The sequence below is a fragment of the Plecotus auritus genome (assembly GCF_963455305.1).
Source record: "Plecotus auritus genome assembly, chromosome: 4".
Classification (NCBI taxonomy): Eukaryota; Metazoa; Chordata; class Mammalia; order Chiroptera; family Vespertilionidae; genus Plecotus; species Plecotus auritus.
Window position 1 is genome coordinate 41,430,693 of NC_137775.1, and position 25,380 is coordinate 41,456,072.

The 25,380-nt window shown below is 37.4% G+C and overlaps 1 protein-coding gene across 2 annotated transcripts in view; it reads left to right on the forward strand.

Moving 5' to 3' along the window:
* Positions 1 to 25,380, forward strand: part of PDSS2 (decaprenyl diphosphate synthase subunit 2) — a 259,454-nt gene that overhangs the window by 140,307 nt on the left and 93,767 nt on the right. For both annotated transcript variants that reach the window (XM_080664244.1, XM_080664245.1), the window contains exon 4: positions 8,391 to 8,465. In XM_080664244.1, the coding sequence (XP_080520370.1) occupies positions 8,391 to 8,465 (75 nt within the window). The remainder of the gene's footprint in view (positions 1 to 8,390; positions 8,466 to 25,380) is intronic.

Sequence of the window (25,380 nt, forward strand, 5' to 3'; positions counted from 1 at the left end):
CTTAGTTTTCTCATCTGTAAAATAAGGCAGCATTATCTTCATCCCCTATGTTCTTGCTCCAATATTCTGTTAATTCTGAGTGTTGTAGGAAAGGGTCTAAACTTACAACATATTACCAGATCCGGAAAACAGCATGAAATATAAAGGAATAAAAGAGAATCAAGAAAAATTGTTTATAAAATCAGAAATATAATAGAGAACCCAAAGTCTTTTATAAATGCCAGAAGTCTGCATATTTAGATGCATAATTCAGCAATCTAAAGCAATACCCTAAATTAATAAACTCACCTTGAAGGCATATTTGTGATGAGGAGCTTATACAGCTTCATTTGTTCAAGACTTTAAAAGCTATAAGGTGATATGCAAATGTAAATTTCTGAAAATAGTGATAAAACAAAGTGATAACTGCAAATTTGTCTTTAAATAGTTCTGATTGATATAACTAATTTACATATTAGAACAGTATTGGTAATTCAACAAAAATTTTTGTGTGCATTGTGCTAAGTAAGCATTGGAGGTAACAGTTTAAAAAGCTAATTGTGTATCTTTATAAACTGGAGAATTTCTAACCCAAGGGTATCCAATATTTGATTCAAGGGTACAGTTCAACCAGTCTCAAGTTTCTACTACCTGAATTTTTGAAGGAGGGGAAAAAAAGATTACCTGAATTTTTAAAATGTAGTACCAGTAGGGCCAAGTTATTTTTAGAATTCCATTGAATCACACATTTTAGAGAGCTGTGGAGGTATTTGGAAGAAATACAATTACAATCTTAGACAAGATGCATGAGTTTTAATGCATATGATTCACGTTTTTATTTCTGTAGCTGCCTTTGAAGCAAACCTTGGGATGTCTCTAAATTACAAACATCTGCCTTTTAGTGTGGCCAATTTAAAGGGAACTGGTCAAGCTGAAAAGAGATTTGTGTTACCCTAAACATTTTATATCCTTGGAATTTTCAAGACATATGTGTGAATCCCATAAAAATCCTGAAATTTTTAACTCTTTGGCCAAATGTAGTCTAAGCCAATTGTTTTTATAAATCTTGTAGGATCAAAGCTAAAAGTGTACATCAGTGATATAAACCAACAAGATTGATATGCACCTAGCAGAATAAACCCCATAGTACCCAGGAGTGTTTCTGTTTCATCCTGCCTCTATTTACATTTAGTTACTTAACATGTTGTCTGATAATGTCAGAATTACTTTGTTTCGTGACTAAGCATTCATTTCTCAGCTCTTTACACTTTTTGTAGTAATGCTAGGCTAGCTACTTAGCCCAACCAACTTTTAACCTACTAGAAATCATCTTCTCCTTTATTTCTTATGAGAAGTTAATCTTGATTTAAGCATTTTAAATTATCTGCTACCTTTTCAGGGAACTAACCATTGTTTAAGTAAATAAATGATTATTTGTTATTGCTCAGTACAAACAGAAGGCCAGAAACCATGCACCTTCGTTCAAAAGGTGAACAAATTGTTGGACTAACATCCACATTTTTGGCTAATTAACTATTCCTTATAATCGTTTGGAATAAAAAATGCATACACCTGCACATTTAATTATTTCTGATTATGAGTCTTACTGTTGATAAAGCAGGCACCTCTTACCTAGACAAGCAAACTGAGGCCCATAGAATTCATTTGACTTGGCCAGAGGACATGCAGCTTACCTATGTATTAACCTAAGTGATCAAACACAAATTAATAGGCTATATAAGGCTATAACTGCTTTCGTTAGTATGGTACCAGGCACAGAGTAGGCTATCAGCAAATGTTTATTAAGTGAGTACACTAGTAGTATTACATTTTAACACTTCAGATTCAAGCTGTTTTTCTGAACTTGTGGCCCATTTCTTGTAAGCTTTATCAGTTATGATTTTATACTTTTCTTTAGTTCACTAAATTTTCCGGAATCCTTTTTGACAAATGTTACTAGTAGTTAGAGTTTATAAACCAGTGTATCAGCTGTTCTAAATTAAAAATTAAGATTATCAATTTGCTTAGTTTTTGCTGCACCTGTCCCACTGGTAGTGCCATTTCCCTCTCTGCTCTTCCCCCTTAGCCAGAAAGAACTTCCAGCTCACTAGAACAGATTGCCATCCCTCCCACAAATAAGCCCGGCCTTACACATTTGGCAGCATTGAAAAGGTTCCCTTCAAAAAGCCAAGTTAGAAGCTTCCTCCAGAACTCCTGTGAGTTAGTGGTATGTTTATTGCAACAGACCTTTCATCATTGTCTTCATTAAATCTAGTCTTTGTCTGATAGGAAGTGGAGAAGCCATTCTTTCATAGACTTCATCAGTGGCTGTATTAAAGCCCCTCATTTATATTAATCAGCACTGCAGATTAGGGCTCATCTGGGTAGTGTGTGCCCAGGTGATGGGTGAGTAGATTCACCCCTTATTTGGCCACTGCTCCTGCTCCCCATGTTCTTTCGAGGTTGCGTCTCCATTGGGCTTGCCAGCCTGGTAGCTCTGGCTGCGCACTGAGGACTGAATCCATGTGGATGGAGGTAGTTTGTTTAAACCCCGTTTATAAATGATAAAGTGCTTTACAAATGTTAGAGGTTATTATTGGTCTCTTTATGGGTACGCACGACTCCTTAGCCATTCCCTCTCTACCTTACCTTGGTAGTGTTGTCTTTTCCCTCTTTAAATGCATCCCTTAAATATTTTGTGCCTCATTTGTATGAAGAGGAACTAAAGAGTGTTGCTAACTGCTCTGATTATCATTAGCAGGCTATTCAGCATCCTTTATCTGTAAATGTATTTTTCTGTAAGACTTCTTCAGTGACAATATAGGTTTTGTGTATTTAAAAAAAAAACCTTAGCAATATTCCTGCAAGTGCCAAAGCTCTTTGAAAAGGACATATTTACATTAAATTCCTCTTTTGTTCCTCCCAGGATGTATATGAGAAATAATTCTTCCCCAAGGGCACTTTCCTTTGCTACTGCTTTATGCACTATTTGTTCTGGGGGTGGTGGGGAGTGCAATAAATTTGCGTGTAATTAATGCCATCAGCACTGCAGATGCGTGCACACACAACTGTTTCCTTTGCTAGCAGCTGTAAAGAGTAGTAAAGGCTGAGGGCCATGTGTTCATTTGCCACCTAAATAGAGTGATGGATCACATGTTGTCTTGTCATTCCACACTGGAGAAAAAACCATCATTAAAATAACCTTTCCAGCACAAGTTTTTGAAAGATTATAAATCTATAATAGCCTCCACAGTTTTTATATACCTACCAAGCATATTGCATATCTAGCAACCATTTTTATGCAAAGTAAAATACAACTCTACTGCCTTATTACATCAGCTCAGTTAGCTTATGCTGGCTAGCTTTAATTGGTCCACGTTAGTTTATAGTTAACATTTTTTCTAAAAATTTAGCTGCATTTTACTTTTAACTTAGGATAGGTGTTCTGCTCAAACCAAAGTGTTCCAGTTTCCTAGTTAAACATCTACAGCTTTGGTGAGTTTATTCCATCTGTCAAATACTAATTGACATTATTCCCATTTATTGGGGAAGGAATAACTTGTCTACACAGAATGCTTACCAGCCTTGCAGATCCTGTTTTTGCTAATCCAGGGACTGTTGATTGATATATTCCGTAAATGAATTTGAACACAGCACAGCATGAAACCTCTCTGAGACCAAAAGCAGGGTATTCTTCCTTATGTTCTCCCCCTCCATGGAAGTAGATTTATTGTTTTACCTGATTATTAACGCAGTATAATAAAGAGAGAGGGAATGTAATATGTTGTAAATTTAAGCAATTCAGAAAAGTTGAAGAAAAAAATTTAATTAAAAGTCATCCTGAATAGCCCTGGCTGTTGTGGCTCAGTTGGTTGAGCATTGCCCCATGCACCAAAAGGTCACCGGTTCAATTCCAGTCAAGGTACATGCCCAGGTTGCAGGCTCAATCCCCAGTAGGGGGAGGGCAGGAGGCAGCCAATCAATGCTTCTCTCTTTCTCCCTCTCCCTTCCTCTCTCTGTAAAGTCAGTATAAACATATTTTTTAAAAATCATCCAGAATCTTACCACTTACACATTGCCATTATTAATATTATTATCTTTCCTTTTATACTTTTTTCTCTACATATATAAACACATAAATTGGCCTCATTTTTGTTTTAAAAATACATATCATGCTATTCTTTTGTGTAACCAGCTTTTTACCCCCCGTAAGAATATGTTACAGACAACTTCGTATGGCAGTGTAAGTGAGGATATTTTTGGTCATTGTTGTGTTCTTACTACTTCTCTCAATTTCTATTTTTTATAAAGAGAAATTTATTATAGTTTAGGGCATAATCATCACAACACCTTTTATAAGGGTAGACATCACTTTAGTTTTTTGGTTAAAAAAATCATTTAATTGTAGTTACCCTTTTGCCAAAAGATAATGAAGCAATTATATATACATTCCCCTGAAATTGGTGAAATTTGTCCTGTAAAATAACTGTTTATGAAATTTATTTCAAAGTTGTATCAGATATGTATGCTAAGGTTTACCGTAGGTGCATATGACTATTACCTATTCCTTTTCTTTGATGAGAGGGTAGGGAGTGAAATGAGAAAGATCAACAGTTGCTTAAGAATACCAGTTGGAAGGAAGAACACTGTTCACTTACTTTTCTGCATGACCCTCCTGGAAGCCAAAAAATGAGGTGACAGGAGAAGCCAGCTCATAACAATGCCACTGTGAATGGTTACCACTTCTGGCTCACTGAAATCTAAGGTGTTAGAAGATTGGGGAATAATGTGCAGCATTGCTATAAGAGTCAAATTTAAACATATAGCACAAATTGGAGAGAAAAGCATTTTTGCATTTGAATGTACAGGTAAGCAATTCTACTATTTTTACAACCTCCAGAAATGTATAAATGAAGAAAATAATCTCCTTTTTGTTTACTCTCTATACTGCTAAAGTAATTGTATAACATTGATAGTGACAGTCATATAATCTGAAATTATTTCAGGATGCAACAAATCAATATTACAGAGATCTCTGATTTTGGTTAAAATAGTATTTTTGTGTGTTCTGTTGTTGAATTAAAACCCACTTTCTTCTAAAATGTTTGGGCACACAACGTAAAAGACACTATAATCTTGGTTTCTATACTATGCCTTTCATCTATCCAAGATTTATATTAAATATAGAGTAATAATATAGAAGTATAGAAGATTTGTAAGTTAACACTCAATGAGATTTATTATGTTCCAGATGCTCTTCTAAGTGCTCTACATATTTACTCACTAGAGAAGGAAATGAAGTGGACAACTAGTGCCATTATTTGTTTGATGCAGTTTTACACTCAAACCTGATGTCATCTGAATCCGATAAGTGTGAATTACTCCCAAGCCTTAGAGTCCACCAAGACCCAGATCTCAGCAATTGACCTAAGTAGGACTTTTTTACTGCTGATGGTGTGGACTACCAATCAGAATGATTTTTAAAAAATGGAAATTGTTTCCTTTTAATTCTAGGTATTGGAACCAAGAGGGATTGGTTACAAAAAGTTTCACAAATGATCAGTAGAGTTCAGACAGAAGAAAAGGTCCGTGAGAAAAGAAAAGATTACCACAAAAGTAGTTTTTACATTTACATGCCTAATTATAAATACTAAGATATACATTTCTAGAAGCTCAGAACCTTAGAACTGGAAGGGACTTTAAGGAATTATGTTCTGCAACATTCCTTGTCTTATAGTTGAGGAAAACCAAAGCTTAGAGAAATTCATTGATTTGCCCCAGATCTCACAATGAAATAAGTAGTAAGGCCTTGAAGTAGATTCTAGAGCCGCTGGCTCCTCACCTGCTCTGTGTCATTCCAGTCTAATCTGTTGGGCTTCTGAGGGTATCTAACATCCAGGCTCTTTCAGACTACTTCTTTAGAAAGTGTTTGCTTGGCCCCTTGGACTTGAGAAACAAAAGTCCTCCAATGTTTCTCATGGTTGCTCTTGTCTAAAGCCGGGCTGAGGGACACGCACCCCCCCCCCCAGTGCATAAATTTTGTGCACTGGGCCCCTAGTATAATAAAAAAAAAGATTAGTTTTGTTAAAGGAGTGTAGCTGGTAGCCCTGCAGTCTTCCTGTAAATATTTGCAATTTTAGAGGAGGATGATACTTAAACACATCTCTCTTTGGTATACTAGTAACTTTAAAAGTAAACATTTCAGCCCTAGCTGATTTGGTTCAGTGAATAGAGCCTTGGCCTGCAGACTAAAGAGTCCTGGGTTCAATTTCGGTCAAGGGCATATGCTCAGATTGCGGGCTCGATCCCCTGGGGTTTGCGCAAGAGGCAGCGGATCAATGAATCTCTCTCATCGTTGATGTTTCTATCTCCCTCTCACTTCCTCTCTGAAATCAATAAAAATATTTTTTTTTAAAGTAAACATTTTAGGCAATGGAAAGAGATTTATGTGTGCACTGAGTACGTCACCCTTGCCTGGGACACATTCAATTCCCGTAGGCTATTCGTAATCTCTTATCTTCCTGGATTTGTTAACCCACAGTAGTCCAAAGTTTGTACCTTGATGAATGTCATTGGCTATGAATGTATATTCTGTCCAAGTAAGTATGGCCATTTGGAAGTATAGGTCATTTACAGATTATGAATTTGTAAGTACAGGTCTGCCTGATCTGGAATTTTAGGAAAGTAAAGGAATACAGATCCAGATTCTTTGTTAAAAGTTCATACCGTCATTTTGACATTTAGTGTCAGACTTTCTCTTTGTAAATCCCTCTTCGCTTTACCAGTGCTGGTCTCAGAGCTCAAACTGTTTCAAAACCATAACATTTCTTAGTGAGTGAGTGATCTGTATTATGTGTCCAGCCATCAGGAGGATCTTGGGATGTTGCTTGTATAAACTGTAATCCAATCTGATGCTGTGCATTTAGTTACAGTCTTTCATAGACCTATTGGCGATACTCAGTCCTCCTGGATTTGGGAATAGAGCTTATCTGATACCTTCAGGGGGAAAAAATCCATTCATTTTTCTCTTTTCCCCACTTAAATAACTCAACACATCTGGTAACACTGTAGAATCATTGTCCTTCCAGTTCCTCTGCAGCTCATATTGCTATAATATTTCTTAAGTATTTGGTTACTTAAAGGGCAATGCGATTTAAAAAAAAAAAAAAAGATTTTGTGTAGGTCTTACAAATTAACCTATTTGCAGAACTAGAAAAAGACATGCCTTTAATCAGCAAAATTTCCATATCAGCAGGCTTGTGTGTGTTATATAGTATATATGTAAATATAAATTTGGAGATAAGTGCTCACGTATTAAAATTATAAAGCAAATCTTCCTACAAATTAATATAATTTGCCTCTAAGAAAATGTTTATTAAATCCAGGGTACCTGAAATTAAAATATCTTGATGTTTGTTTGGGTCTGTATCCTTTGGCTTAATAACATCTTCAATTACAAGAATGATAAAAGCTGAAACAAAATCCTTTAATTCAATCAAAACTGAGCTAAATTTTAGGAAACAAAGAGTGAGAATCAGATACACAACTGCATAATTTTGGAAGCTAAATATACAAGATAGTAAGACTTCATAAGAAGAGGATAGAGTTCCCTTGAGGAATTTTTGTTTGAAATGGCTGCTGTGATCATTATAATAAATAGCACTATTTTATCCTTTTGAATTAAGATGGTTTATGCAAACAACTTTAAATTGTACAGTAGTTCCAAAGAGATAATTTACTGTTTTCTGCTTGTGTTACATTCTGGAACAAGTTCAAAGCTTTTGATTTTGCTTGATTGTGTGTGTGGTTTTTAAAAATAGTCTGAACCTTGAAAGTAATAAGTTTTAATGAATACGATTTCAATATAATGTTTCTGTAAAATTTTTCAGGTTTGAAAATAAAGTATGTTTGACCCAGAGTCCCTACACTGAATATATCCATAGTGCATTTTAAATACAACAAAATGAACACATTGGAAAGGTTAACTATTCTTTTGCATTTGCTTTTCTTTCTATATTAAGTATGAATATTAGCATTATAATGGCTCCCAGAATGGGGATATTGAAAAAGTATCCACCTGACAGAAATAAACATACAGAAAATAAATTGGGTTTAGATTTCATTAGTTACATGAAATTTAATTTTATGTTCAAAATAGCTATTACTGGATTTTCATGTATATTAGTTAAATGCTGTGCTTACAAGATTTTTTGCTTAACTTATGACTGAAAAAATTGGATCACAGCTCTTTCTATCCAGGTGGGCAATGCCACTTGCCAGGATCTTTGCACATAACCCTGTTTTTTTCTCTATCAAACACAAATACTGCCTTGCTTCTAAGCCTTCTGAGGTAAAAATGCAGATAAATTTTTTAAATTGTTTCTTTTAATTTTTTTTATCTTGTTTTTTAGGTTGTGGAACTTTTAGCAAGTGCCCTTAGGGACTTGGTACAAGGAGTATACCATGAAAATTCGACTTCAGCAAAGGTAAGGATTTGGTAGTCATTGTAAAATGTTAAACACCCTGTGGCAAAATGAGAATTGATGAGTGAAAATGTCATTTTTGTTTTCTGTTTTAATTGCACATGACATTTTTTTTAGATTAGTGTTTTGGCTACAAATTCATGGCCATACGCTTAGTACATCACAGATTTAGCCAATTAAAACAACCTCTTATCCTCTAGCTGGATTCACAGTCTGTTCAATCTGCAGCAGCCCAGTAGACACCAGGATGCTGCTGGCAGGTAGCACTGTCACAGACAAGCACACTGAAGGGACAGCTCGTGCTGAGGTAACTGGGCCCAGCCTTGCCGTAGAGGAGGGGCCTTCACAGTCCCAGAGGAGTAGGCAGATTTCAAGAAGATGACTGTTGAGGGCGTGAAGGAGGAATGTCTTTTATATCCAGGATCCAGAATTTACTGCATTATTAAATTGTCTGTGATAAGAATTTCAGTGGTTGCACAGTTGGATTATTTTGATAAATTCTATAGATCTAGAATTAAGGTTTTTGATTCATTTGGTAGGACATCTCAAGAAGGGGTAGGTTCTCTCTCTCTCTCTCTCTCTCTCTCTCTCTCTCTCTCTCTCTCTCTCTCTCTTAATGCAGTTAATACATTTCAGTAGTATATTGAATGTGAAGCAATTGCTTCATTGACCACCATCATCATTTAACATGGTATATACTATTATAAGGAGTTCCTATCACAGTGTTTCACTATTCTAGTTTCTTTAGCTTCTGTATTAGCAAGATTCCACTCACTGCAAATGAGAAAAAGTATGCATGTATGCACATCTTAAGCTTTTTGACATTTCCATTTGAAAAAAGAAAGATAAATTTTATTGGAAGTGAAACATAGAGCATGAGCAACTTGGATAAGAAATTTAAAAGTATAACCCAGGGAGTCTGTATGGTTCAGAGAGTGGTTAGTGAAATGTGAAGAATTGTACCTTGGACGTCTGCTAATATTCAGTTCAGGGAACTACAGTTCCCGGTAAGCATATATAAGGTCACCCAAGCAGCATAGTGTCATTTGAAGACCTGGCAGGATATATGACCACAGTGATCCCCCTTTGCTGTGTTTGTCAAAAACATAGCATGATTCACCATGGCTAAAGGTTAATAGCAGATTGTAAAATGGAGGACTCCTGGTTTAGTTCCACTCATAGAAAGTCATTGTGGGAGAGTGATGAAGATTGATAGCTAACCAGGCATCACTATGGTAAGTATTCACCTATGTTTTTACACTTAATCTTCACAGAAATCGTACTAGTCTATGCTACTGCATTTCTCTTTTAATGTATGTGAAAACTGATCTTTAGAAAAGATTAAGTAATTTGCCTACGGTCACACAACTTGTTAGTTGAGATTTAAACTCCTGAGTCAGGCTCTTAACCTCTCATTCTACTGCCTCTATACCTTAATGAAATCTGCTTTGCTAGTATCTATCTGCCATACCTGGGATTCACCTATATATGATGAATACAGCAACCTCTTTTGGCAGTCAAGGCATTGTTTTCCCCTGGGATATTTTCAAGGTGTTCAACTTAGTTTTATGTAAAATATTAATATTTTACAGTTAAATATCCATTAAATTTGAAGTGAAAGTGTTATTGGTTTAAAGCAGTGGTTGAGAACCGCTAGCAGGGTCGCCTAAGACCATCGGAAAACACAGATATTTACATTACGACTCATAACAGTAGCAAAATTACAGTTATGAAGTAGCAACAAAAATAATTTTATGGTTGGGGGTCACCACAACATGAGGAACTGTATTAAAGGGTTGTGGCATTAGAAAGGTTGAGAACCACTGGTTTAAAGGTTCATGATTTAGCCACTATTGCCATTTGCCCACTATAATTAGCCCAGTTCATTAATAAGTTTGTGAACATTTGTTGAGTACTTTCTATATGTCAGGAAGACCTAATAGCAACAACAATAATAAATGCTTAGATAGCACTTTACAGTTTGCTTATACTTTTTTCTACACAATCACCTATGAAAAGGGGACATTTGTTGGTGTACCCACTTCATAGAGGTAAAGCCTAAAATTCAGAAGTGACAAATGGCAGGAAAGTATAGTGCCTGGAAATTGTTAATGCCTATTTTGACAGGGACAGGATCTGAACCCAGGTTTTTTTTTACTCCAAGTCACATATAATCTGTTTCTTCCTGGGAAGAAGAAAAGATGAAGCAGAAAAAAAGTCTTTGAAGGACTGTTGATCATATATGAACCACCACGTAGCAAGCAGCAGTTGCTGACTTTGATTAGTGAGTAGGTTTTACTCAGAAGAAACTATAGTAATACTTTGTTCATCTGCCCTCTTTCCCCACCACCTCCTTTAATGCACTAGAGACCTTTTTTAAGCAGTTACATTTCTGAATATAGCCAAACTATTTAAAGTGCCTTTAAAAATATATATATAATGGAAGCAAAAAAATTGCATAGCTAAACTGAGGCAGTAGGTGTGGGTTTTTTTGGTTTTTTTTTTTTTGTGTGTGTGTGTGTGTGTGTGTGTGTGTGTGTGTGTGTGTGGTTTTTTTTAATATATTTTTTATTGATTTCAGAGAGGAAGGGAGAGGGATAAAGAGAAACATCAATGATGAGAGAGAATCATTGATTGGCTGCCTCCTGCATGCTTGCCCCACACTGGGGATCAAGCCTGCAACCTGGGCATGTTCCCTGACTTGGAATCGAACCAGACCTCCTGGTTCACAGGTGAACGCTCAATCACTGTTGAGCGTGTTTTTTGATGCCTCCATTTGTGCCCCATGTTCAATTTAGGTTAACCACGTTCTCTACCTAACCGGAAAAGTTCTGGTCCCCCCACCCATCCCCTCTCTAAGTGTACTTGGCATTGAAATGGCTTTTCAGAATTTGGTTTTTCTGACTTGGCCCAGGAACCAAGTCAGAGACAAAGAAAGCACTGCCCCACATGGAGTGCTTCAAGGTTTTCCTGTTCTGGCAGGACCTGGAAGCCGCCACAAGTGGAGGTCATGTGGGAAGTGAGTTGCACAACCTCCCTAGCCTTGGGCCAATTCAGTCACAAAAGAATTGCTTTGTGATTTAAAATAAGCTGCAAGCCACTTCATCTGTCTAGGGATAAGAGGATAAATAGTCGTCTGTTTCTATACAGCTGCTACTTGATGCCGTGCTGGAGAATCTATCTGGCAATACAAAAATAGCTTTCTGTGGAGCAGTGTCTGTGTAATGAGGGAGATGTGTTAAAGCACATGGAGGGGAATTGGAACTGCACACGTTTGAAATTACCTACACCAGAAGTTTGTAGTGTAATTATCTAACGCTCCTTAAAACTTCAAAAATGTATGTGACTTATTTTAGTAATACAGATTGTAGATAAATTGTGATCATGTAAACATTCAAAGTAATTTAGGAAATTCATCCTTTGTTCTAGCTATCAAAAAGAAGCATTTTTGTTTTTAGATTTGCTAGTTTGTGAACCATTTCTTCCTTACAATAAAAATTAGTTAATGTACTTTCTTTAATGTTTATAAAATCTCCCCTCTCTAGTGTTTTTTCAATGTTAGCTAATTGAAGAAAGAAGCATATTGAATAGAAAAAGTGCATTTTAAATGGTCATTTGCCATTCTGAGAATCAAACTGCCTTATATATTGTACTCATGTTACTCACTGTACACACTAAGTATTTAACACTTTAGCAAAAATATTTGCTTTGAATCCACAGAGCTTTATATCTAAAATCTTTTAAAACATAATTATCTTATTATTATAACTTACTTTCTAGTTAGAAAAGAATACATGTTCATTAACTAAAAATTGAAAGCATAGAAAAAGGTTAAGAGGGAAATAAAAATTATTTTATATAAACTGTCCTCCTAGAGGCCCAGTGTACAAAATTCGTGCACTGGGGAGTGGGTCCCTCAGCCTGGCCTGCGCCCTCTCATGGTCCAGGACCCCTTGCTCCTTACCGCCCGCCTGCTCACTGCTCCTTAACGCTGCTGTGGAGGCAGAAGAGGCTGCTGCCACTGCTGCTGTGCTCACCAGCCGTGAGCCCGGCTTCTGGCTAAGTGGCGCTCCCCCTGTGGGAGTGCACTGACCACCAGGGGTCAGCTCCTGCATTGAGCGTCTGCCCCCTGGTGGCCAGTGCTCATCATAGCAACCAGTCATTCTGGTCGTTCCACTGTAAAGGTTGCTTAGGCTTTTATTATATAGATATACGTGTGTGTGTGTGTGTGTGTGTGTGTGTGTGTGTGTGTACTGAATTATGCTGATTTACTCCCTAGAATAATCATTTTTGTTCTTCAAAAATATAATTTTGCCTGGCCAATGTGGCTCAGTGGTTGAGCGTCAACCTATGAACCAGGAGTTCACAGTTCAATTCCTGGTCAGGGCATATGCCTGGATTGAGGGCTAATCCCAGGTGTAGGGCATGCAGGAAGCAACCAATCAATGATTCTCTCCCATCATTGATGGTTCTATCTCTTTCTCCCAATCCCTTCCTATCTGAAATCAATAAAAATATTTTTTAAAAAGAAATATAATTTTAATGGCTACTTAATATTGCTTTATACTACTACACTATAATTTACTAAGCCATTGCACAATTTTTGGATACTTGTTTACCTTTTTTTTTTAACTAATAGAAACAATACTGTGATAAACATCCTGTATATAAAAAATTCTGAAAGTGACATTTTTTTTTTTAAAAGTAAGAATTTTTTCATATTGCATATGAAAATTTGCAACATATTCATATTGCACATCCTAGTGCAGAAAAGGATTTTACTATCCTTAGAAAAGCCTATTTGTAAGGTTGACCCTTGACTGGCATCTGGGAACCTAAATTTTAGGAGTGTTTTCGCCATTCTCAGCAGTGTTTCTACAGACAGTGTGGTTTATGCTGAACACCTACTTTACTTCTGGGAGACTGAGATTTTGGCACCTGCTAGGCAGAGGTTACCTGCATGACCAATCCCAACAAAAAATCCTGAGCACTGAGTCTCCGATGAATTTCCTGGCAGCTAACACATTTCATATGAGTTACCACATGTGTTCATTCACATGTGTTAATTCTGGGAGAAATTAAACACATCCTGTGTGACTCCACTGGTAGAAGAAAGACTCTTGGAAACTTGCATCTGGTTTCCTCCAGACCTCATCCTTTTTCCTTTGCTGGTTTTGCTTTGTATCCTTTTGCTGTGATAAGCCATAACTGTGAGTCTGACTATATTCTGAGTCCTGTGAATCCTCCTAATAAATCATCAAAGCTGTGGGTGGTCTTGGGGACCTCAACACACTCTTTTTCTGACTCTTTATTATTTATTTCCCACTCACTCCTGTTTCCTTTCTAGGAATCTAATCAAGGTCCTCTGCAAGGGAAGTGTCTTCAACTCATTTTGGTGTTGAGATGGGGAACAGCACACCTCTTCCCTGTCTTCAGAAGTTCTGCTCATGTTAGGTTGGCCCCAGTCTTGGGAAAATGAGATTTTAAAGAAAATCCAGTTCTCTTGGAAAAGAACTGGTTTTAACAGAATCACTAAAATTGTAAACATCCATTCTATTTTTTTTTTCAAGCACAGATTATATTTTCAGTCATCTATGCTCTTATGCGGAATATTACTATGTTTTTGTGGGACAAAATAATTTCTGTCCATTTATTTGTTTTATCTTTATGCTTATCATCCTTTGGCTCTCAGGCAGCTTTCAAGTCCAATATAAAAGTAAAGAAATAGTGAGAAGAATGGAAAGGTAGGTTCTGTCACATGCATGAAGACTGTAATGCCAGAATGTAGAGCTAACACCATACAGTAATTGAAATAAGAGAGGGATTGAAGACTTTTAGACACAGGAATTATATGATCAGATTAACCTTTGGGAAAGTTAATTCAGCAGTCATTTACAAGAGATTGAAGGGAAATGAGAACAGTCAGGCAGTCAAAATAATGAATGCCAGAGGTGTTCTCCCTCTTCAACATGGTGGCCCCTTCTTGATATTCTATCTCTACTTCAGTATTATCCTCCCAGAGAGAACACCCCACGCAATCTTAAGTAGCCACCCTACTTAATTCTCTTTTTCTTAATCACAGTTGTCATCATTTAGTGTTTTATTTATTCTTTTCAGTCTCCTCCTATAAGAATATAAACTCTACAGCAGTGGTTCTCAACCTTTCTAATGCCGCAACCCTTTAATACAGTTCCTCATGTTGTGGTGACCCCCAACCATAAAATTATTTTATGGAAAACACAGATATTTACATTATGATTCATAACAGTAGCAAAATTACAGTTATGAAGTAGCAACGAAAATAATTTTATGGTTGGGGGTCACCACAACATGAGGAACTGTATTAAAGGGTCGAGGCATTAGAAAGGTTGAGAACCACTGCTCTATAGGAAGAGGGATTTTATTTATCATTGACTGAAAATATAATCTGTGCTTGAAAAAAAAAATAGAATGGATGTTTACAATTTTAGTGATTCTGTTAAAACCAGTTCTTTTCCAATCAGTGTCTAGCACATTAGTAGTAGCCCAAAAATATTGGTTAAATTAATGGTATAGAAAGGTCTAGAATGCTTGGAATGGAAGATTTTTCTCATTTTTTTTTTTACACCTTTATTGATGTACAACAATCTGCAAATATTTGAAGTGCACAGTCTGGTGTGGTTTGATATGTATGTACACCAATGCAACTATCATCACAATCAAGATAATAAATATATCTATCACTCCCAAAGAGCAGGCTTGCTTACTAGCTTGCTAAAAAAGCAGTGGTTCCCCAAAACCCAGTATTCTTTAGCTATAGCACAAATCCACTGAAGGCATAGTATCCATCTGAGCCCATTTCATTGCCCCTGTAGGACTTGGGGCCAAGAGTAACCAACACAAATATGCTGATGTACATGCTTCTTGCTGTGCCACGAATAATAAAGTCCTTTGTGTCTGACCCAGGGGATTTGTGTCTTCTGTTGGCATCTGCAAAACAGTAACAGGCTAACTCATTATTTTATATGACAGGGTGAAATCAAATCTCAGATCCAACAACTATACCCTCAAATACGATGTTGAAGTGGTGAGAATGAACATCCTTGCATTGTTCCTGATGCTAGAAGGAAAACATTCAGTATTTTATCATTAAGTGAGATACAGGTTTTTGTTTTTGTAGAGGCTCTTGAGTAGTAAAGAAGTTCTGTTATATTTCTAATTTCCTGAGAGTTTTTATCAGGTATTAATGTTGGATTTTGAGTTTTTTTCTGTATTTACTGATCATAATTTTATTTTTTAGCGTTTTTCTTTTTTAGGTTCTTTTCTAATGTGTTAATATGGTGAATTAATAGGTTGATTTTCAAATGTTAAACCAACCTTGCATTTCTGAAATAAACCTCACTTGATCATGATGCAATTTTTTATATATATTGTAGGATTTGATATGCTAAAATTATGTTTATTAAAAAAATTGTGCTTAGTAGTATTTCTGCATCTATATTCATGAGGAATATTGGCCTGTCATTTTTTAATTCTTTATAATGTCTTTGGTGTACCACAATAATGCCAGCCTCAAAATGAATTGGGAAGTATTTTCCTCTTTTTAATTTTTTAGAAGAGTTTGTGTAGAATTAGTACTATTTCTTCCTTAAATGTTTAATATAGTTCACTAGTGAAGCCATCTGAACCTTTCTTTGTGGGGACTTTTTTTTTTTTTTTTACTACCAATTCAATTGCTTTAAAAACTGTTGGGCTATTTAGGTTATTTATTTCTTCTTATCAATACCTGTAAGTGCCCTCAGATTTTCTGAATGGTACATTAGTAGAGACTTAAGGAAAGCATCACCAGTAGCATTAATAATAGGCATTAGGGTAAACTTGTCCTTCAGTGCCTTGTGTCTCTTAGCCTGATTTCCTTCTATCAAAATAAATGTCTTGCTCAACAGTTTTTTCCAATAAATTTTAGTTTTGTCCAGTTAAAAACTTGCTTATACGAATAACTGTCTTCTGTGATTATTTTCTTTTTTTTTTAAATGTATTTTATTAATTTTTTACAGAGAGGAAGGGAGAGAGATAGAGAGTTAGAAACATCGATGAGAGAGAAACATCGATCAGCTGCCTCCTGCACACCTCCCACTGGGGATGTGCCCGCAACCAAGGTACATGCCCTTGACCGGAATCGAACCCAGGACCTTCCAGTCTGCAGGTTGACGCTCTATCCACTGAGCCAAACCAGTTTCGGCCTGTGATTATTTTCTTAAGTTCTTCTGGGAACTTCTCTGCAACTTCAGTAACAGCTGAAGCACTCTTTCCAGTAACCTTAAGCTATGAAACTGCCCTCACTTCAAAAAACAATCAAACCACCCAGAACTACCTGTAAATTCCACTTTTGCAACACTTTCATCATCATCCAGTGCTTTCTGTTTCAGCTTATAAAAAAGACTGACCAATTTCTCCTTAAGTATAAAGAACTTACCAGAACACAGTACTTTGTACACCCATCAGTTCACTCAGGCAATAGACTTTCTATTTTATCTATTACTGGATACTGACTAAAAGAGACCCTTTGCTACTAGCATAACCAGTAGTAACTTTGGTTGCATTCAAGAATCTTTCTCTCTGCATGTAAATAGAGCGAATGGTAGACACAGGCACGTTCAACTCGTGCACAGTGTCTTTATCACATCTACCATAATTGAAATGCTTAATTACATCCAGTTTTGCACAAAATGTACACCCTTACAAGCTCTCTTGGGCTTTCTGATACTTCAGAGCACACATCTTGCTAATGGACAAACAAAATCAATTGAGATGAGGCTCAGATGCTCACAGACACAGTTCAAAGCTATGACGACTTGATGCTGAGATGCTGAGTGTAGTTCCAGGGTAATAGCTTGGTGATGCCACGCTTGCTGCTCGGGGTACACACTACCTCTATAATAGCTCACTGCAAAACAAACGCTGAACACTCTTTACACTTTTTGCCTTCTTCTGCAAAGGCAAAATTCTCTTCGGATTTCTGTCAGTTAGCAAAAATAGGTACTAATGTAGGTCTTTCGCTGATACTTTTACTCATAACCTGTCCCTCACACTGTACCCAAGGCATGTATTCAAAAGCTAGTAAAACATGCCATGTCATGTTTTTTGTTTGCTGGGCATCTATTCAAACTTATATCACTCACATATTTAAGACTTTGATAATAAATACCTATAATTTTACTAACAACTTTTTTTTTTTCATAAAGTTGGCACAGTCTTAAGTCATTCATTGCAAATAAAAATGTTGAATTTATTCAGATTTAAAGGCAATTGAATGTGATTTATTTTAAAATGTATCAAGCATAGCCCTAACCAGTTTGGCTCAGTGGAAAGAGCGTCAGCCTGCGGACCGAAAGATCCCAGGTTCGATTCTGGTCAAGAGCGTGTACCTTGATTGTGGGCACAACCCCAGTAGGAAGTGTGCAGGAGGCAACTGATCGATGTTTCTAACTCTCTATCCCTCTCTTCCTCTCTGTAAAAAATCAATAAAATATATTTAAAAATAAAAATAAAATGAAATGTATCAAGCATAAATAAATATATATACATAAATATAGCCTAATAATAAAATAAAACATCTAGTGCCCACCACATTTAAAAAATAATACTGTATACATTTTTTAATCCAAAAAATGTTTTTATTTAAAGGAAAAGCAGCAAATGTATTGTGAAGAGAACATATTAGAAATCAAATACAGGAGTATTAAAGTTACTAGTAGATATGCAAAGGTGGTAAAGTGAAGATAAATATAGATATGAGAAGGCAGAAAAACTATTGGTGAATAAGCTTAGTACATATAATGGCCCTTTTGATTAAGTAGACCCTCAAGTTTAGAGTGGGTCTGTTTGGTGAATGTTTTTATTTGTTAAATGTTAAATTGAATTTATATACCATTTAGAGGTACTCGAGGTCACTCATTGACTGCTATCACAGTAAAACATCTTAAAAGGATTTTATTTGCCAGAGAGATGAAACATCACTATTAAGCATGTAAATTGTTTAATAGAATGCCATTCTGATCCCAGGACAAGAATAGACCATTCAGAAAATGAAGCCCAAGCCTTCAATTACTGTCTGTGTATGCCAGTGAATCCCAATTTATATCTTCATCCCAGATTACTGAGATGTAGAGCCAAATATTTTGCTGCTTACTCAGTATTTCCACTCAAGGGTATCACAAGCATCTGAGACTCAGTACATATTAAGACCAGATATATGCTCTTTCCCTTCAAACCCATTCCATTGTTCTCTATCTTCACAATGAATACCATCATTCGTCCAGATTCTCAGATAGGAAACCTAGGAGTCATCCTTAATAACTGCCCCTCTCCAGCCTTAACCCTGTAGTTGCCTTATTCCATCCACCTCCTGGGTCGCCACCTTAGCCAGAGCATAACTGGGAAGGAGCAGAGAACGTTGTCTCCTGAGTATTCTCTTCAAAAGTAGAGTGTGGTGATTTAAAAATAAATCACTAACTTTTTAATGCTCCTCTCATCACCTCCTATCAAGTGAGGATCTGTGTCCCTTTCCCTTGAATCTCAATGTGATATTATACATGCCTCAACCAACAAAGTGTGGTAGAAGTGATACTACCTGACTTCCCAGGCTGGGCCGTAAAAGGGTGTCTTGGAGCACTCACTGTCATTAAACACTCCCTCTATCTGCTTCCTCTCAGAACTTAACCACCACGCTATGAGAAGCCAAGTGGGGAGGCCATGGGAAGGTGCGTCAATCACCAGTCCCAGGTGGACCTGATTGATGTGTGGGTGAATAAGCCATCTTATTGGAAGTGGATCTCTGGTAACTCAGTTGAGCCAACTCCAGCCCTTTGAATCATCACCAACTTTTCAGGTCTCCCCAAATGAGGACCCAGGTACCACGAAACAGGCAGACATTTTTTTCTGTTCCCTTTCTGAATTCCTGACCCACAGAATCTGTGAGCAGAATAAAATGTAATTATGCCACTAAGTTTTGAGGTGGCTTGTTACCCAGAGATAGATAACCAGAACCAATTTTAAGGCAATATGTTAATATGATGGTTGTTAAGACCATGGCAAAAAGATGTTGCAAAGAAAGTATAAATATACTTGCACAACATCACTCATTGAATCCTAAGATTTATAAGAAGGTAGTTATATTAGCCAGCTCAGGCTGCCATAACAAAATACCATAGTCTGTGTGGCTTAAACAACAGAAATTGATTTGTCACAGTTCTGGAGGCTGGAAGTCCAAGATGAAGCTTCTGGTTAATTTAGTTTCTGGTGAGAGTGCTCTTCCTAGCTTGCAGATGGCCACCTTCTCACTATGTGCTCACATAGTGGGGAGAGAGCAGAGCCAACTCTCTGGTGTTTCTTCTTATAAGGACACTAATCCCATTGGATCAGAACCTCACCCTTATCGCTTCATTTAACCTTAATTACTCCTTTACTCTAAATATAAACACACTGGCAGTTCGGGCTTCAACATATGAACTTTGCAGGGACATACACTTTCAATGTATAGAAGTAATCAAGAGCAGTACCTTGTTTATGCCATCACTCCCCTACCATCAGGGGCATGAACTGCAGCCTGGTTTTACCCATGCCTACCCTTTGCGTGGTTCAAGATTCTGTCATCTCTTGTGGAGCTACTCCAATAACTTCCTTCTTCACCTCCCTGTATACAATCCTCCCATATTTTAGTCTTTTCTTCACACTACCAGGGATCTCAGAATGCTAATCTGACGCTGTTGTGCTACCACTTCAACCCCCAGAGGCATTCCATACCTCTTGGGATAAAGACCGAAATCCTGTAAGTGACCCAAAAAACTCTCCATAGTCTGATGCCAGTCTGTCCCTCCAGACTTGTCTTGTATCATTCTCATCCTCACTGTCTGCATATCAGCCCCAATAGCCTTCTCCGATTCCTCAGATATGCCTTTCTCCATTGTATGTGCAATCCTTAAAGCCTAGAACATACTTCTCCATCTTTATGACAGATCTCTATTTAGCTCGAGTGTCCCTTCCTCAGGGAAACCATCCACAAAAACCCTAGCCTCACTCAGGTTCATTTCCCCCATTGGAAGTATCAGTTTGTAGGTGTGTATCTGTTTGTGAGGGTATCTGATTGTCTAGTTTCCCTACCTTGACTGTAAGAACTATGAGTGCGAGGACACTGGTTTTGCTCACTGGCATGCACACCGAGAACAATGCCTTGTACATAGAAGGTACTCAGTAATCTTTAACAAATGAATAAATAGAGGAAATACAAATGGCTAGTAAATGAAATGACTTCCCATATTTAAGTGAAATGCCACTTTTTAACTGTTAAAATCACAAGTAAAACAATAGTTCTATTTAGTGGCAAGACAGTCTCAAACTTGGCTGGTCCTAGTGTATATCAGAAGAACCTTTCTATAAAACTACTTGCAGAATGTTTTAAGAGACTAAACTGTTCGGATCTATTGACTCAGTGCTCTAATCACACAAATTCCACCATCTGTAGTAGCCAGCATCCAAAATGGCCCTCAATGAGCCCCACTGCCTAGTATTCCTTGTGTGGTCCCTTCCCACATTGTGCAGGGCCAGTCTGTGCGATCAGTAGCATACAGCAGAAATTGTGGTATGTCATTTCCAAGATCAGTTTATAAAAGATTGTGACGCTTCCTTTTGGGGTATGCTTTCACTCTCTATTGGATCACTTGCCAGCTATCATGTCATGTGAGCAGCCCCAAAGTCATCCCCTACCTTATATTTCTGGCTAATCTCAGTTTATTATTCAGCTACCCACCCCATCTCCAGCCTTCTTAAACCTTTCCTTGGTAGAACTATTCACTCATTCCCTTCTCTGTGCTGTAACCATAGCTCTTCTTTCACATACCAAACTACTTTCTAACTTTATTGTTTCTCCCCTGCTGAACTTCTACTAAAGGTCATGGAGTAATACCTAATTAATGGCTAATTATAAGATGTAATTAGGCATTACTCCTAGACATATCCACAGTGCCTGTCATGTAGTAAGCATACACACACACACGCACACGCACGCACATGCACACACACACAAAATCAATTGAACTGCATCTACTTTTACACGGTACGTCAAGCACCAGCATACACAGCATTTCAAAGCAACCCAAGTTCCTTCTTGGTGCTGTTTAGTTTGTACATCTCAAAGAATTAGTGTTCCCTACTGCTTCTACTGTGCAACCCATCTGAAGACTGTCTGCTGCCCTCTAGCTGTTAGAAGCTTCCCCCATCCCAAGGATACCGCTGCTGAAGGATTTATGCTGTAAAATAGCCTTCCCTTCATCATGACCACTCTTCAGCATGGTTATTGCCATACATCTCAGCAAGAACTGCTGAGTGGGTAGGGCAGGAAGGGGCTGCCTGGCACTAGACCAAAGAATTCCTGATTTTTAAATTCCCTGTAAACCCTTCTCTTTAATTTGTGAATAAAATTTTAATAGCTTTATTTATTGTATAGAAACACTTTTAAAAACAGAACTTAGTTATGCAAATTTATCAAATCTTATCAGTTTCTTTCCCCTGATTTACATGGATGTGAAGTTTCCAGATACCTACTTTACTATCTCCAATGTGATTGAATTATAAATCAGAGCAAATCACTTCATTCTTTTTCCTTCCTTAGGATTCCTAAAAAAAAAAAAAAAAAAAAAAAAAAAAATTATATCTGCTATGTAATCTTGTTACTTATATACTCTAGAACAGCCGTGGGCAAACTACAGCCCACGGGCCGGATCCGGCCCATTCGGCTGTTCTATCCGGCCCGCGGAGCAGAAAGAGCGGAGGGTTCTCTTGCTCTCCCCTCCGCTCCTTTACTTTGAATTTATATTAGTTCACACAAACACTCCATCCATGCTTTTGTTCCGGCCCTCCGGTCCAGTTTAAGAACCCATTATGGCCCTCGAGTCATAAAGTTTGCACACCCCTGCAATTTTGAATTTCTCTAATGGATATTATTAAAGACTGGGTTTACAGGTTTAAAATACTTTTTTTTTTTCAAATATATCTTTATTGATTCAGAGAGGAAGGGAGAGGAAAAGAGAGATAGAAACATCAATGATGAGAGAGAATCATTGACTGGCTGCCTCCTGCCTCAAGCCCAAAACCCAGGCATGTGCCCTTCACCAGAATCGAATCTAGGACCCTTCAGTCTGCAGGCTGACGTTCTATCCACTGAGCCAAACCAGCTAGGGCTAAAATACTTTTTTTAAACCAAGTATTTCAGAGCGAGAGGAAAGAAGAGGGAGAGAGAGAAACATCCGTGAGAGACATCGATTGGCTGCCTCCTGCACTCCCCCTCCTGGGAATTGAGCCTGAAACCCGGTCATGTGCCCTGATCAGGAAATGAACCAATCTTTTGGTGCATGGGTTGACGCTCAACCACTGAGCCACGCCAGCCGGGCTAAAATGCTTTTTGATACATAGATGAAACTTGTCACTTACTCCTAAATACAGTCTTCTTTTCAAACTGTAAAAGATATTTTGCATGTTTTTCTATTATGTATTAAGCAAAGCAGAATTCAGTTGCTACATATCTGAGACCCATCTCTGCCACTTACTAATGTCCAATCTTGGTCAAACTACAGTCTATAAATCTCCTTACTTATGAAATGGGAATAATGATAATTGAATTTTTTGAGAGCTGATATAATAATGAGTATGAAAGTGCCATTACATAGCTCCCAGGAAATATTAGACTCTATTCTCCCCATTGCTTTCTTCTTATCCCTAAATTTACAAGGTCTTTATTGAAAATTTCTTGAACTTTACTTTTTTTTTTTAATAAGGCTAATAAACTTTTATGGCATTTGTTTAGCTTCTCAAAATAGCTGAAAGGGGCAATTCAAATATAACATTTAAAATGGTTTAATGTGCCCAGCCAGTGTGACTCAGTGGTTGAGTGTCAACCCATGAACTAGCCACATAGGGTTCTTCCTTTTGAAGGCTTTTATCTACTCTCAAAAGGCTGGTATTTCAGGGGAGGATCTCAATGGAATATTCATTAGCTTTCCAGGACATGGTCTCCACTGATTGGTTGGCACTAGGGCAGATCATTAGTCATCTCAGCTGTGATCTCAGAAGGAGGTCACAGTTCTATTCCTGGCCAGGGCACATGTCCAGTTATAGGCTCAATCCCCAATAGGGGCCATGCAGGAGGCCGCTGATCAATGATTCTCTCTCATCATGGATGTTTCTATTTTTCTCTCTTCTTCTCTCTGAAACCAATTCAAAAAAAATTTTTTTTTAATGGTTTAATGTGGCATTAAAGAGATCTGGTCTCTTATCAAACTCAAATTTATGCTGTATTTATAAATATAGTGGCTTAAAGTATGAATCTGATGCAGAAAGCATGAGAACAGGAATTATTTGCATACTTTCTTTAAAGTACTTTTAATTCAACAGGTAGTTAGTTCCTTAGTTTTCTGAACTCTTCTGATAATGTGAAAGGTAGAAGTTTGGCTTGGCAGATTCTAATTGGGACTTTGACATTTTCCTGGGTCAATTCATTTGCTTTTTTTTTTTTTTTTTTTAATATATTTTTACTAGTGACCCAGTGCACGGACTTGTGCACATTGAAAGGAAATTAATTAGAAGAAAGATTCGTGCAGTAATTACATTACTGCAAAAAATTACATGTCAAAATAGTATATATAATATAGTATTATAAAATTAAAACATGCATGCGATTGGTGCCAGCAAGAGCTTTATATGTATCTTGCATGCTCAAGTCAACATTTATTTTTAAATTGCCAGTGTGTGTCATATGTACCAGCCGGGTGGTTGGTCGGATGGATGGACGATCGGTCACTTAGCCTTTTATATAGATAGATAGATTGATTTCAGAAAGGAAGGAAGAGGGAGAGAGAGATAGAAACATAAATGATGAGAGAGAATCATTGATTGACTGCCTCCTGTATGCCCCCTACTGGGGATCGAGCCCTCAACCCAGACATGTGCCCTTGACCAGAGTTGAACCTGGGACCCTTCAGTCCACAGACCGACACTCTATCCACTGAGCCAAACCAGCTAGGGCTAGTTTGCCTTTTTTTTTCTGTGACCATGAACCAGAACTTTAATCCCAAGCAGCCACTTTTATAATCACACTTTGTTGTCATGTGAATAGGTATGTACAAATGTATTACTACTGTTTAAAAAGCAACTCAAGCCCTAACCGGTTTGGCTCAGTGGATAGAGCGTCGGCCTGCGGACTGAGGGGTCCCGGGTTCGATTCCGGTCAAGGGCATGTACCTTGGTTGCGGGCACATCCCCAGTAGGGGGTATGCAGGAGGCAGCTGATCGATGTTTCTCTCCCATCGATGTTTCTAACTCTCTATCCCTCGCCCTTCCTCTCTGTAAAAAATCAATAAAATATAAAAAAATAAAAAATAAAAAATAAAAAGCAACTCAAAGTACACATCCCCCAGACATCTCAGTAGCAGAACAGCATTTTATATGTAAGCAAAACCACCGGTGCCACTGTCTCCGGCAAACATTGTCTTGTAAGCTTCAGGTTTTTTTTCCTGTGTGTTTTTGAACCAGCTTTATTTGAGCAAAAAGATCACGTGACAGTGAATAAGAGACCTATATTTTTAAAATTAATGTACTTCTATCTGATAGTCATTCGATAGGTATGTTGGCATACATTTGCCTTCCTGAAAAAAAGGAATTCCATCAAGATAAATATCCACTGAATATATCTTCCTTTAATAAATAATAAGTCTTCTGTAAAAATGCACATATGTAAGTTGATGCTGTGAGTATATCTAAATCTCATTTACCCTGACTGCATTCATTCATTTCATACCAATTCTATATATCTGCGCTGTCTGAAAAACTGATTTGGATGTGGTTATCAAACCAGTTTCTCGGTATTTTACAATTCAAAATGAATGGA